This window comes from Acomys russatus, chromosome 21 (genome assembly GCF_903995435.1).
Source record: "Acomys russatus chromosome 21, mAcoRus1.1, whole genome shotgun sequence".
NCBI lineage: Eukaryota > Metazoa > Chordata > Mammalia > Rodentia > Muridae > Acomys > Acomys russatus.
In genome coordinates this window covers 9664639-9679741 of record NC_067157.1, presented here as the reverse complement: position 1 = coordinate 9679741, position 15103 = coordinate 9664639, and the positions used below count along the sequence as shown (strand labels likewise).

Below are 15103 nucleotides of genomic sequence, written 5' to 3'. Positions count from 1 at the left end.
AGTGACTTCAAAGAACACAAAAGCAAGCAAATAAACAAAGAAAGGAAATCAGTTTGGGATGTGGTTGATGAAGTAAGAAACCGATAAGAAACTCAGGAAAGAAACTGACATGGGGCGGGGGGGACACGAAAAACCCAATTAGCCAAACAGAAAACACAGGGGGAGCATCACAGACACACTAGGTCTGGCAGAATGAAGAGTGTCAGCAGTGGAAGAAAAGGCAGAGAGAATATTAATATCACATTCGGACTTCAATAAGAAACCGTGCACGCAGGAATGCACCTCCAGGAACTCTGGGCCAGGAGCACGCATTGCATCTAAGACTCCCTCAGGCAGAAGGACATGAGATAAAAGCTAACAGTTAATCCTCATTGCCGACCCGATGGATGCAGGATCACCGTGGACATGCACCCTTGGGTGTGCCTGTGTGGGTGTTTACAGGGAGGTTCAGGGTCTGAGCACGGGATGCGGGTCACAAACAGAATAAAAAGAACAGAAGCAGAGCTTCCTGCCTGTGGATGCAACGTGACCAGCAGGGACCATTTCTGCTTCTGTTAGAAATAAGTGTGGGGTGGAAAAGAAAGAGACCACCCCTGGGAACTGAAGTGTCGGGACAAAGCGTGCTGCTCCCCAAACAGAGGAACAAGCACTGGGACAGGAAATGCACTTGGTTTTTATGCTAATTCAGGAGGTGACTGTCTTTTTCCCATTGGCTGGGGTCCAACCTCAGTCTTTTGCAATTGGCTAGTCTGAAACAAAAAATAAAACAGTGCACAGGAAATGAAAGGGGTAGGGGTCAGTGACTTCAACCAAGAATGTGGCAGGGCTTGTGTAAACAGAAATTTTACTGGGTGTGTGTGTGGGGGGGGGGTAGTTAAAACACTGCTAAAATTTTTTATAAGGTGGAAAAGATAACAACATTTGACTTTCTTGTCTTAAACACATTTCATTATATTTGATGGGAAACCTCATAGTCAGTGTTTCTTATCCTCCCATGACGTGTACACTCAAACTGTGGGCCAAAGTAAACTCTTCTTTGAGTCCTTTTGTCACAAGAAAACTAACAAAGGAAGTTGACACCAGGGAGTGGGCTCTTGCAGTGACAAACCTGACTCCATAGGTTCTTGAGTGTTTGAAACTACTTTATAGGAAAAATGTGAGAGAGCCTGGAGCTGTGACTTGGAGGAGTCCTAGAATCCTATAAGCAGAGTGCAGTGGCCATCCTGCGAAGGCTTAGAAAATGAGAAAACCAATAAATACAAAGTGGTGTCTGTAGAGAGAACATCTTGTGTACCCAACAGATGTAAAGCCTGTCAATTAAGAACCTGTGGCCAATAGGAAAGGGTAGAATAGAAGGTGGACCATCTAGTAGGCAGAGAGGATTCTGGGACAGAACCAAGAGCATGAAAGTCACCTGGGAAGATGTGAGGAGGACAGATGCATGGCACCTGAGCAGAGGTAACCAGCCATGTGGCAGAATGTAGATTAGTATAAATGAGTTCTTTTAAGTTATGAGCTGGTCAGAGTGGGGCCTAGGTATTTGTAAAGATATGTTGAGTCTTAGGAGTCATTGTTCTGGGAGCTTGAGGCCAGGAGGAAAAAACATGCACCCAAGTTCATGCAATCCCAAAAGGGCAGGACTTGATCAGAGGAACGGAGCTGCAGGCTCCTCACACTGCAGTCTGGTGATGAGTTGCGACTCCTTCTGCCCATGTCCTGAGGACTCAGCTGAGGCTGAATTCAAAAATGAAGGACAGGGCTGAAGATGGCTCAGCACTTATGCACACTTGCTGCTCTTTAGAAGACTTGCACCAGTACCCACATCTGCTGGCTCACAACTCTCTGTAACCTGAGTTCCAGGACATCCAAGGCCCTCTTCTGGCCTACTTGGGCACCCACACATGTGTGTATACATGTGTACATGCACACACACACACACACACACACACACACACACACACACACTAAATCTTTCAAAAATCTTTAAAAAGTTTGTTTGGTAGAAGAAATTTCAATGGAAGACTGTATTGAGATTGTACTTTGAGAGGGGGCAAAACCAAAAAACCAAAAACAAACAAACAAACAAACAAAAAAAAAAAAAAAAAAAAAAAAAAAGAGAGAGAGAGAGAGAGAGACCAGGAAAATATAAATATGTGTAGTGTAGTCAGAAGAGCACTGAGCAAATTAAACATTGCAGCCAAGGTGGGATGGGCAGATATTAGCACAATTAAAGAGAAACCTGGTCCTCTTCCTTGAACAATAGGACAAGCGCTATGCGGGTAAGGCCTGGACCATGGAAGGCTCCAACTTGTAAAAATACAAGTTCTTTGAAAACAACGTGTAGGCACACAGAGACCACTGCAACTCTGGCCCAAGTGGTCAGACTACATCTTGGGCTGGCAGAAGAACTTGGTAGTGCCATCCAGATGGTTGAGTGGTCATCAAGGTTTGTACCAAGTTGTCTGAAGGCCACTGAAGGTAGGCAATATGTGACAGGTTCCAAGTCCCTGAGAGGCCACTGCATGAAGCAATCAAGGTGAAGGCTGACCTGCAGGGCAGGCCCCAGGCTGTTGGAGCTCGGATGGTTCTACCATAGTCCTTAGCTGCCACATTGGCAGCACAGGGCATACTGTCGGCCCCACTCCTCTATTTTATAATGGTAGTGTTTACCCTGTACTACTGTGTACTGGAGGTACATAACTTCTTCTTCTTCTTTTTTTTTTTTTAAAACATAACTTCTTTTGGGTTTTACAGGAGCTCAGAGTGAAGGGTTAGTCTTGAGTCTCAGAAGAGGCTTTGGACTTTGGACCAGTTTTGGACTGTTAGCAGATTACAGAAATTTTTAGAGATGGGCTGAAGTACTTTATGTTATGAGGTGAAAATGAGACTTTTGGATGCGTGGTGTGGAAAGCGATGAGTTAAAGCATATCTGCGTGGGTGTCAAGTTGACAAGGGGCGGAACTGTGGTGGTCAATCTTCACTGCCAACTTGACTGGACTTAGCATCACCATGGGCACACCTATAGGTATGCCTATGAGGGTGTTTCCAGAAAGGTTTAAGTAAGGAGGAAGGCCTACCCTGAGCAAAGGTGGCTGGGGTCCTGAGGTGAATAAAAAGAGGAGATGCAGAAAGCCAGCACCTGTCTCTCTCTGCCTCCTGACTGAAGAAGATGCGATGTACCCAGCTGCTGCCTGTCCTATCGTGATGGATTATACACAGGGACACTATGAGCCCAAACACAGCCCTCCTTTGCTTCAGTTGCATTGGTCAGTTATACCGTCACATAAGTAGGAAAAGTTATACAGTCAATGAGTTATAGCAAAACGGTCCCCAAATCTAGGGAAGGAAATAGACAGCCAGTGTGAGAAACAATTTCCCCCCACAAAGGTCGTTAGTCAAACAAGGTCCGTATTTCCTGAAGCGTCCTTTCTCATTTCTGCTAGTTAGCCAATCACATTAGACTGTGAACTCAAGCTTTCACTAATGGGGTGAGATGCAATCACCACCTATAATAGCGATAAAAGACAGGCCTGTTGGCTGAGGTGCTACTTGCTAGCCCAGTTTGGATTGTAGAAGACCCCCCTTTTTAAAAAAAGAAACCACCATGCACAATTTCGTGTTTCTATGGTCATGTGTTCCTTTGTGCAGCACTGAGATTATTTTTTTCCTCAACTTCCAAGTACAAGGGACACTGAGGACTCTAATCGGCATGCCCACAGAAGAGCCTCCTCACGATACATTCCACTTAAAAGACCAGAACCACAGAAGAAACGATACTACAAGCACCCAGAGAAAAACATCAACAAAGGCAAGCCCACCAACGTGATGTCAAACCTCTCTGCGGAGTCCTAACAGCCAGGAAAGATGCATCTCCAAGCCTGGCAGGAAGGACTCACATCCAGAAAAGTTCTTTTCCGAAAGTAGTGAAGAAATATGTTTGAAAAGCACAAACTCAAGTAACTTATGGCCACTAGGACGACACTGTGAAAGACAGAGACCTGACACACATGCCACAAAATCAGTACAAAACCCAGCTTTTCTGTGTTGGTTTTGAATAGGCTGAGAGGTGTGGGCTGTCATTGGGATGGGGGCTGCGGCCTCCACACTTCACGGCTCCAGCACAGTGAGTGGTTTTATTTTCCTGTGTGTCCCTGCTATGACGCCACAGGTCCAAAGCAGCCACAACAACCACGATGGAAACGTGTAAGCAGAAATAAACACTAAACACTTTATCTACTTATTTTGTTTTTGTTTCTGTTTTGTTTTGAGATGCAGTCTGTCTATGTAGTTTTGGAATTCGCCTTGTACCAAGCTAGCCTTGAACTCAGGAAGATGGGTGTGCCTTTCTACCGGGGCACCAGGACTAAAGGCTGTGCCACTGCACCCGGCACCTTTTCAGATAAGCTGACAGTCCTACATGCCTCTGGACTGTGTGGTATGATTTCAATTTTCTTTTGTTTTGCTTTTAGAGACAGGGTTTCTCTGTGTAGCCTTGTTCATTCTGGAATTCACTTTGTGGACCAGGCTGGCCTTGAACTCACAGAGATCTGCCTGCCTCTGTCTCCTGAGTGCTGGGACCAAAAGTGTGCACCACCAGCGCCCAGCCAAGTATTACTTCTACGTCCTTTTTTCTCTCCATTTAGCCTTCAGCTATATATTCAGTTAGATCTTTCTTACTCTTACACGGTGTCTTTTCTTATTTTCTGAATTTGCTATAATTTTGTCCCTTTCTTGGTCTGGGTGATGTGTGTCCATTTCTCGAACTCTGTCTGGTAACTGTGTAGCAGCTCTATTAATTCTAAATTTCGTTTTTAGTATTTTATTCTTTCTCAAATTGGCTTGATCACATGATGATTTCTAATATTCAATAGAAATTTTCTTTTTCTTCCTTTACCTGCTTCTTTTTGAGACACAGTCGGGTTGTTATCCAGAGTGGGTTCAAGCTTTTCAACCCAAGGGGTTCTTCTGCTCTCGCTGCAGCACCCCCTTTCCTGACTAGTGCAAGCGTGCCAGTTTAAAGCTGCGGTCTGGCAGGGCCACCGCTTACTCAGCGCTAACTCGTGGGCGTGCCCGTGTAGTCTCTGTGGACATGTCCTTGTGTTCTCCTGTGGGTGTGTCCTTGTGCTCTCCCGTGGGCGTGTCCATGTGGTCTCTGTGGATGCTGATTCCCTGTCATGACTTCCATTCTCTGCCTGGTTAGTTTGGGTTGAAAGTCTCTCATGTGTCGGACAGGGGCTTGCACATGACCTGAGGTCGCATAGCACACTGGTAGTCCAGAACGGCTGGAATCTGATTTCAGTGTCTAAGGTTTCCTAGACTGCTCCGACCTGGAACAGAGCTGTGATCTACGCTGCTGGCTTCCTTACTCAACCTCACAAAGCACTCGGCCTGAGGTTTCCTATGCCTTTTGCTCCATGCAGACTTCAACTGATTTCCTGACCCAGAAGGGCAGTTGTCAGAAGCACTGTCTCAACTTGCCCTCTGAAGTCACAGCAGAAATGCGCCTCAACATCGGGCAGAACTTTTGGGATTTAAATCCGTACACAGAGTCTGACTTGGTGACTGCTCGCCACCTCCTTAGGCCATCTTCTTTCTTCTTCTTCCCTTCCTCTCCTCCTCCTCCCTTCTTTCCTGTGCTGCCTCTGTTAAGTTTTTCTTGTCTTCATTGCAAAAATGTTGGCCTAAATGGCAGAGTCTACCATCACTGTAGGTGAACACATCCTAGCCATGGCGTCATTCCTGCTAGGGTTATAGTACGAAACGGTTCCCGTATTATACTCTTGAAAACCGTATTAAAGTATGCTGGCATGCCTCAGAGGGAGCCACGCTTACCTGCTGCTCTAGGATCATCGCCTTTTCCCGCTCTACGTTGAGAACCATTCTCTTTGTGTACTCCAGCTGCTTTTCCAGAAGGGTACAGCGAGACTGCGCCGAGCTTAACTGAATGCTTATATCTACACAAAGACAAAACCGCGTCCATCAGCCGCTTATCACAAAGGCCAGAGGTTTACTTATTATGTAAGCTCATGTGTGCGTGTTGTTATATGTGTGATGCAAACGGGTGTGCATGCATGTGTGCGCACATACACAAGCTAGGGGAGGACGTCCAGTGTTGTCTTCTATTACTCTTGGCCTTATTTCCCTGAGTCAGGTCTCACAGGCATCTGCCTCTTTCCCGCCGACCCCCAAAGCCGGAGCGAGGCACTCGCAGCCGTGCTCGGCTTTCTTAGATGGGGCTGCAGTGCAGGAGATTCTAACTCAGGGCCTCGTTCTCTTACTACAGGTGCTCTTACTCAGTAACTTTAAACATTCGTTTGTTTACGTATTATTATAAGCAATATTATTTGTTACATGTTATGTATTCTATGTCATGTAATACATAATATTAATTACATATGAGTGGCTTGACAATATCTTCCCTAAAAAGATAGAAGGTATACTTCAAACAGGAGGGGGGGCGGGGGGAGACAGACTATGTGGGAGTCTAAGGACAACCTGTGGGAGTCAGTTTTCTCTTTCTACCATTTAGGTGCTGGGAATTGAACTCAGGTCATCAAGTTTGGCAGCGAGCAGCCACTGCACTGGCTCTCTCCTCTACTCCTTTACTATTTTTCTTTTTATATAAGAAAAAAAAAAAAAAAAAAAAAGAGAGAGAGAGAGAGCGAGTGCGTGTGTGAAACAGTCTCTCACTTTGTAGCCCTGACTAGCCTGGAACTTGCGATATAGACCAGGCTAGCTCCAAACTTACAGAGCCTGGACTGCCTCCACCTCCCAGATGCTGGACTGAAGGTGTGCGCCACCGTGCCTGGCTGACCGCTGAGCACTCAGTTCTATAAGGGCAAGTAACCAATTTTAACTCTCTTACTTTCATCAGTTTTACTTTCATTCAGTTATCTCATTTTTTTTTCTTCTCATTCTTCATTCTGTTTGTAAGGTAAACACAAACAGAAGCTTTACATGGATCAATGTTTTAGAAGGAAAACAAAAACGTTTTGAAGAAAAATTATACAAAGAACTCACACTCTAAATTTCTTAAAATTCTTATCTACTATCCTTTTCTTAATTCCCACAGAAGTCTACCTATCTACCTAGCTCCTCTAATTCTGTACTCCTCAATTTGAGTAAAATTATTTTCCATTTATTTTTATTATTTTTATATTGTTTAATTACTACCATTGCTTTATATTTCAAAAAATTTAAATTAAAGTTAATGAAAATATAAGCATTTTAATGATATCACGGGCTTAGCTGGGTTTTATTATTCATTCTAAAAATATTCTAATTTCTAAACAGAACTTTCCTAGGTATTTTCTTTAATTATATATTTAACTAGTAAATATTTCTGACCTGGGGACAAGGCTGCAGCTCAACTGAAGGAATGCTTTAGTCCCAGCACTGCACAAGCCAAGCATGGCGGTGCACACCTGTCATCCCAGCATGGCACAGGCCAAGCGTGGTGGTGCACACCTGTCATTCTGGCACTGCACAGGCCAAGTGTGGTGGTGCACGCCTCTAATCCCAGCACTTGGGGTGGAAGCAGGAGGAACATCCTTGGTGACAGCAAGTTCAAAACCAGCCTGGGATACATGTGCGACCCTTGCCCCCCAAAATGTAATTGTGAGCTAGGATGATAGATATAATGCAGGTGAGTTCATAGTTACATTAACTGCCCACAAATGTGAAAATGCCCAAGACCAAGGCCTCAAGGTTGCTCAGATCATAGGAGCAGAGATATTTGAATAAATCGCTTCAGCTGGGCTTTTGTTTTCAAACTGTAACCCCTGCCACCCACATGCCTGAGGACCCCCGATCGATTGCTGACCTTTCTTCTGTTTACTCAGCTCCTGGTGCGCCAGGTTCCGCTCACTTGTTTCATTTTCCAGGGCCCTTTTATACTCTGCTGCTTCCCTGGATAGAGCGTTCAGGTTGTCTTCAGCCTGTGTCCTCTCCAGGTCCAGACGATGAATCTTCTCCTGGAGAGTCTTTAATGCTGAAACAAGTGCTATTGAAAAGAAATTTGCTATATGTTTTAAAAGAAATGTTTTGAAGACTTAACAATCATAAAACCCGAGTAGCAATAAAAAAATGAAGTTATGTTTGCTAGTAACTAGAAAGTACACACAAGTTAATGTATATGATAAAATAAAATAAATATAAAATACAAATGATATTTATATGTAATATGAATAAAATAATAAAATAAAAATTGATACTACAAAGGGATTAATTTCCTATGGTGTATCTTGTAAAAACTATAATCCGTAGCTTTTAGCTGAAGAAGCCAATGTTTTAAAAATGCTAAGTGGCCTGTGTAAGCTCCTGGGGAACAGCGTAGCCTCGTGGCTATCGGTCCTGTGGGCATCCAATACGCAATCATAGCATGACAGCAGTGAGCTCACGTCCAGGCCATGTGTTGCTCCTAATTTCCTGTAAAGCTGCATATCTGCATTACCTTGGTTGTTTGGACTATTAAACGTTTTAGCAGAGTTCACAGGGTGGCAGTTCTGAGATGCTCCCTTCTCTGGGAATGGTGGTGCAAACCTTCTTTCTGGAGGGTTAAGATAGCTCCCAAGTACACTGTGTGACAATTCAGAATCCATCGCCTGTGGAAAAGGAAAGAGACACAGGAGAATGTCACTGTTTCCAGCTGAAGGACAGACGCAGCACATAAAAATGATGCAAAATGGTTATGCACGACATACTTGTAGCTTTGCAAACTTAATTATCTCAACTTCAACTAGATTAAACTCAGCAGTAACAAAAAGGAAACGTTATTTGTTGTGTAACTAAGTAAGCAAGTGTGTGCAAGAGATGCAAGCCACCATTTTCTCAGTTGTCCCTACATTACATGTACCCCAGCCACAAAATATGACTCTAGAGTTTCAAGTACTTACACTCAGAGACAATACAGATTTTCAACAGCAGCCACCAGCAGAACACTATTTTGTTATATTATATATATGTATGCTATATATGTTACAATATATATTACGTATACATTACAACATGTTATAATATATAACCTATATTATATAATATGACATACACTATAACAAATATTAAATACACAATATATTATAACTATATAATGTATATGTTACATATATAACATGAAATATACTGTAATAACATAAATATATAATATAGCATAATAGTGTTCTACTGATGGCTGCTGTTGAAAGTCTGTATTGTCTCTGAGTCTAAGCACTTGAAACCCTAGAATCATATTTTGTGGCTGGGATACATGCATTATATATTTAATGGGATATATTTATTATGTACTATATATAATAAAATATTACTATTGGCTACTAACAGATGGGTTTCCAAGGAACTCTGCATATATGAAATCCCTGAACTGCGTCCTAGAGCGAAGCACATTTCCATTTCACACGCCTCCAGACCAAGAGTCTAGCTTGGATGACTCCAGACCTGAGGGATCAGATGGAGTTATTGTGTGACTCTGTTTGGGTTTCCTTTTTTCCCTTCTTTTTGTAGGTGAGTTCTTTTTAACTATTTTGGTGGGTTAATTCTTTATCACACTTTCAAAATAATTTCATTTTCATAATTTAAATATTTTAGAGATCTAGTCTACTTAATGCTAGTTGGTGTTATTGATCCACAGCCACACTGGATAAAACAAGGTAATACTTGTTGACCAAGAATCTATCACTGGGCACAATTCTATGCCAGAGAAGTTTTTTATAAACGTAACTCTAAGAGTGCCATTATAAAAATAGTAATTACATATTTTCTCTGACTTTGGGCTTTCTTGGTTCAAGAGACAAAATCTGGCACTTACCCCATGACTATTTCTGAGAAGGGCAAAGGGGAGATGTCGCTATTACCATGACAATCTCATTTGTCTAAACTGCAGGTTATACACCTTAAGAAGGTTTATGGAAACACTGGCCTGCTCTTGGGAGACAACCAGGCTCTGCTCTGATTGCAACTTACTGACCCTGTCTCCATCCCCTCAGGTACGGCTGTTCAGACACTCTCTCTCTCATGAGGGCAATTTCCGCAAAAAACAAGATACTAAGTCACCACTGGCTCACTACGAAGTGTAGTCTACCACTGCCCCAGAGTATATAAGTTCTGGAGATGGGTATGCAACTTTTAACAGAAACAGAGAGAGAGCTGAAACTCCTCAAAACACTGTAGTTATTCAGTATACGGCTCTCTTCTCAGGTGTATCCCTCCAATAATGGAATTGATTTAAAAAAAAATTACCCCCCATGCCTTACACAATTTGAGAAATTAAGATTCTTCTGACCCAAGTACAATGTATTTCACAAATCAGATTTTGGCACACATTAAAAGACACTCCTTTCATCTGAGCACTCGTAAGGCAGAGGCAGGCAGATCTCTGTGAGTTTGAGGCCAGCCTGGTCTACAGGACAAGTTCCAGGACAGCCAGAGCTGTACAGAGAAAGCCCGTTTCCGGGGCTGGCTGGGGGCGGGGCATGCAGCTCAGCTGGAAGAATGCTTGCCTGACATGCACAAAGCCTGGGCTTGATCTCTAGCTACACAGAAGTCAGGGCGGTGGTGTACCTCGGCAATCCCAGCACCAGGGAGAAGCAGGCGCTGAGGATCACTCTGCTACCTGGGGAGTCAGGGCCAACCTGGGCTACATGAGACCTTGGCTCAAATAACAACAAACGACAAAACACCCTGGCTCGAGTTTAATGTTGATAAAATCATGACTACTCAGAAGACTGTCAGTAAATATACTTGTTTGTATAAATACATGACAAGTAGCTACAAACAGCAATAAACTGCAGAATGAAAAGAAAGAAAAGGAGCAAGCACCAGTGAGATGAAGGACACTTGCTGTGCAATCCTGAGTTTGGTCCCTGGAACCAAGTAAAGGCATCAGAGAGGGCCAGGTCTATAAGGGCACCCTCTAGCCTCTACACATACACTGCACCCACACCCACACGTCAACAAATACCTTTTACAAAAGAGGAAATAACAAGGAAATGGCCAGCCCGTGATGGAACCTTTAGAAGGAAGACCCTAGTAAAAGGAAGGCAGGAAACTGAGGGAACACCTTCCCAGGTGATGAGACCCTCACTCTTTCCTCTTTCTGCTTCCTAGCTGTCACTAGCAGGTCTTCTCGGCAACCTGGCTGCTGTGAAATGCTGTCTCCCCAAAGGCCCAAAGGGGACAACTAACCAACCACAGTGAAGCCACCCTGTGGTGTGTGTGTGTGTGTGTGTGTGTGTGTGTGTGTGTGTGTGTGTGTGTGTGTGAGAGAGAGAGAGAGAGAGAGAGAGAGAGAGAGAGAGAGAGAGAGAGAGAGAGAGAGGCAGGGGGAGGAGAGATTGATTTTCACTGTGTAGCACGCTGGCCTGAGCTGTTGTGCAGAGCAGGTTGACTCCAGGCAAGCACCACCCCGCCTGGCCACCTTTGCTTATAGCTGACTATCTCAGCTGCTCTGTGGAGGAGCACAATAGGCTATGGTTCAGAAATTCCCACTGTAGAGTGCTGTAGCTTACCCCATTACCCCCTGGCCCTGGGTTAGAACCAAGGGCACACACCTATCCGTTGCTTATTTACAGAAAGAGCTGTAAAATCCTAGGAGGAAAACTCACTCTGATGGAAGATAAACAATTACGAAGAGTCTGGTCTAAGGACCAAAGCCTTAACTTGGTTAAGGTGGCTCTGAACCGCATATGGTCAGGTCATTGTAATCCTCTCTCCCTAGTCCACGGGCGCTGAAAAAAGAGAAAGAGTGAGGGAAGAAAGGGAACCTGAAGGGAGGAAAGAGGGGGGAAGGTGAGGAAAAGGAAGGCATGGGAGGGAGAGTGGGAGGGTGAGGTGCATCTGTAATGGGCATATTCGCAAGCATATACATGAGGGACTCTGAAAACAACAGAAAGACACCTCGGCCCCATCTCCTGTCTTGCTTATTTGGCAAATGGCCAAGCTACCAGTCACTAGAAGGCCTCTAGACTCAATCAGAGCTGGGGAGATAGCTCAGCAGTTACTGCTTTGCAGAGGATGGGAGTTCAGTCTCCAGCACTCACAAGGGGCAGCTTGTAACTCCAGCTCCAGACGGATGCAATACCCACGACCTCTTACACACCTGCACTCGGCTGCATATATGCCCATATACGTCATTTTAAAAAATGAATATTAAGCAAGCAAACAACAACACAAAATAGACTCCAGACCTGAAAGGTCCCGAGGAAATCTAGTGAAGTTTTTTGGGATAGACGCAAGCGAGGGCAATGTGGGGCTGATTTGAATTAAGCCAGGGAAACTATGGTTATGTCTGGAGCCATGGGGGACAGCTTGTGAGCATATAAGGAGTCATTCACCACCTCTGGATTCTATAAAGCTAATATAGTTTGCTTGGCATGGTGGCTCACACCTGTAAGCCTGCACTTGGGAGGTAGAGGTAGAGGGGTCAGGAGTTCAAGGCCACCCACCCTCAGCCAGCAAGTTAAGGCTGGAGGTAAGCCTGAGAGTACACACACTCCTTCTCATTCTCCCGTCTTCCCTTCTAGCCTTTCCCCTCCCCACCTCCCTCGGGTATATTTATCTCTATACGTACGTACATACATACATACATGAATTTTAGAAAAAAAGTTCTAACATTATTCATTGTTTAATACATATGGTGCTATTTCTATTTACTTTTTTTTTTTTTTTGGTTTTTCGAGACAGGGTTTCTCTGTGTAGCCTTGGCCATCCTGGACTCACTTTGTAGACCAGGCTGGCCTCGAACTCACAGCGATCCGCCTACCTCTGCCTCCCGAGTGCTGGGATTAAAGGTGTGCGCCACCACGCCCGGCTTTACATTCTTTTTAAAGTTATTTTTATGTTACATATATGAGAGCTTTGGATGCAGCGCTGCCAGAGGCAGAAGAAGGTGCTGGGTCCCTCGAACTGGACTTACAAATTCTGGGTGCTGGGAACTGAACCTAGGTGCTCTGCGGGAGCACTCTTAAACCACCGCCTTCTCTTCAGCCCAGTAAAGCCATAAGAAAATCAGAAATATTAAAGGCACAATCCAAAGACCTAAAAGAGTCAAAGCAGTATTTTTCAACATTCCTTTTATTTTATTCATAGGTGCACGTATCTGCGGGTGCCTTCAGAGACCAGAAGAAGGCGTGGCATCTGTTGCGACAGACAGATGGCTATGAGCTGCCTGATGTGGGTCTTCTTCAAGAGGATGACTGTGACTTTTAAGTCAGTGTGGACTACGCACTAAGACCTATCTCAAAAAGAAAATAAAAAAGAACAGTCTGCTGATTTCTTCTTAGTGTCTTAGAATCTGAATTTAGAAAAACCAATCTGTGTCTCTAGGGTTGGAGAGATGGCTCAACAGTTAAGAGCCCGGCCCGCTCTTCTGGAGGACTGGTGCTCAGTTCCTGGAACCACATGACGGCTCACCTGTAAGCCTGGCTCCAGGGCTCTGGCTCCATTTTCTGGCCTCTGAGGGTACCAGGCACACACATGGGGCATGGACATACATGCAGGCAACATACCCATACACACTAAAATTAAAATATTTACCACAATACATGTAGCTAAAGGAATTACATTGGCATACCCCTAACGTATGGATTTTAAACTTTACACAAATGGATTTATTTTTCATTTAAAGTATTTGTATTTGGCACTTGTGACATTTGTTTCCACTGTTGCATGTAGCACAAATTGGAGAATGTTTTTGCTCAGCTCTCTTGTGGTGGCCATGCCTGCTCTACATACTGTATATCAGGCCTCCCGAGGGTATAAATTTGTCCCTCTCGCTCCAACTTAACACAAGGACCTGAAGAATAGCCTCGCCCAAGAACTCCCACGGGATCCGAGAAATCAACCTGGAGACTTCGCTACACTTTTCCCTTCACACTTCCTGGTCATGCTTCCTTCCTCCCCTCCCACGGCAGCTGGTCAGAACCCTGAGAAATCCATGCTCGTCCGTCTGGAGTCGGCTTCCTGAGAGCCAACTGTGGCTGTTCTTCTCATGTTTCCTTGCTGGTCTTTCCTCATAAAGCCTAGATTTTAAAGTCTAGATTAGTCAGTATCTAGGGTAAATTTTATTAGTTTTTGTATCATAATGTGTCTTTTATGTTCCCTTAAAAGTTAATTTTGCAAGAGTTGGTGAGATGGCACCTGCTGTTCTTGCAAAGGACCTGGGCTCTGGTTACAGCACCCACACAGTGGCTCACAACCCCCTGGAACCCAAATCCGTGGGATCAGACATGTTCTTATGGCCTCCACCCACACTATGTATGTAACTACATACATATAAATAAAAAATCGTTTAAATCTTACTCTGACACTCCACCTTCCTGGAACTGCTGGCCATCTGCTTTCAGTTTACCGTCTTTCTCTACTGCCTTTTTTCTGACTGCAGGATCAGCTGTCTGTCTGGACATTGTTGCAGTGTTGCAGTGCACTGTCATGTGTTTCGCTGTGTCTCTCTTTCTTATTAACCCCGTCTGAGACTTTTGTCTTTTAAAATCCTCCTAAATCAATGCTAGCAATTTCCCAGTGGTTCTCTTTTTCAGTATTGTTCTGTACTTTTCTGTTCTCTGGTTTAACTGGACATGTGACTTCCACTTTCCCAGTGGCCCCCGTTTTCGAATTGTGACCACTCACCCACCAGCTATTCAAGCATGTTCTGAAACCTTTAGGAGGTATGTGAAGGGAGGTGGGGTGAGTGGTGGGTGGGAGAGTGGGGGGGGGGGGAAGGCAGGCTCCTAGCCACACATCCTGTCCTCTTCTTGACCTGGGCTTCTTGACCGCCAGGCAGGGCTCAGGCTCTGGCTGCCACGGCTTTCCCACTGGACGGACTCTGCCCTCTGGAACCCTAAGCCAAAATAAACCCTTTGTTCTACAAGTACCATTTTGTCAGCGTGCTCTAGTCCAGTAACAGGAAAGTGTTCTTCTTTGATCATTGCAGTCAGTGGCTTCTGCTACCTGTTTGCAGTGACTGGTTTCACTATGGTCAATCGTTTCTTTCTCATGAGTGGGTCTTGCTCATGGACCTCACTGGTCGTGAGCTCATGAGTGCCCTCCTCCTGCCCCGCCTCAGAGCAGGGATTACAGGTATGCTCATAATACATCTTGGGATTTCCATTTT

General features: G+C 44.5%; 1 protein-coding gene across 2 annotated transcripts in view; it reads right to left on the bottom strand.

The window, feature by feature from the left end:
• Cep57l1 (centrosomal protein 57 like 1) overlaps positions 1 to 15103 on the bottom strand; it is a 64108-nt gene that overhangs the window by 14685 nt on the left and 34320 nt on the right. For both annotated transcript variants that reach the window (XM_051164288.1, XM_051164287.1), the window contains exons 2-4: positions 8453 to 8603; positions 7823 to 8002; positions 5833 to 5954 (exon numbers count right to left, since the gene is read on the bottom strand). In XM_051164288.1, the coding sequence (XP_051020245.1) occupies positions 5833 to 5954; positions 7823 to 8002; positions 8453 to 8603 (453 nt within the window). The remainder of the gene's footprint in view (positions 1 to 5832; positions 5955 to 7822; positions 8003 to 8452; positions 8604 to 15103) is intronic.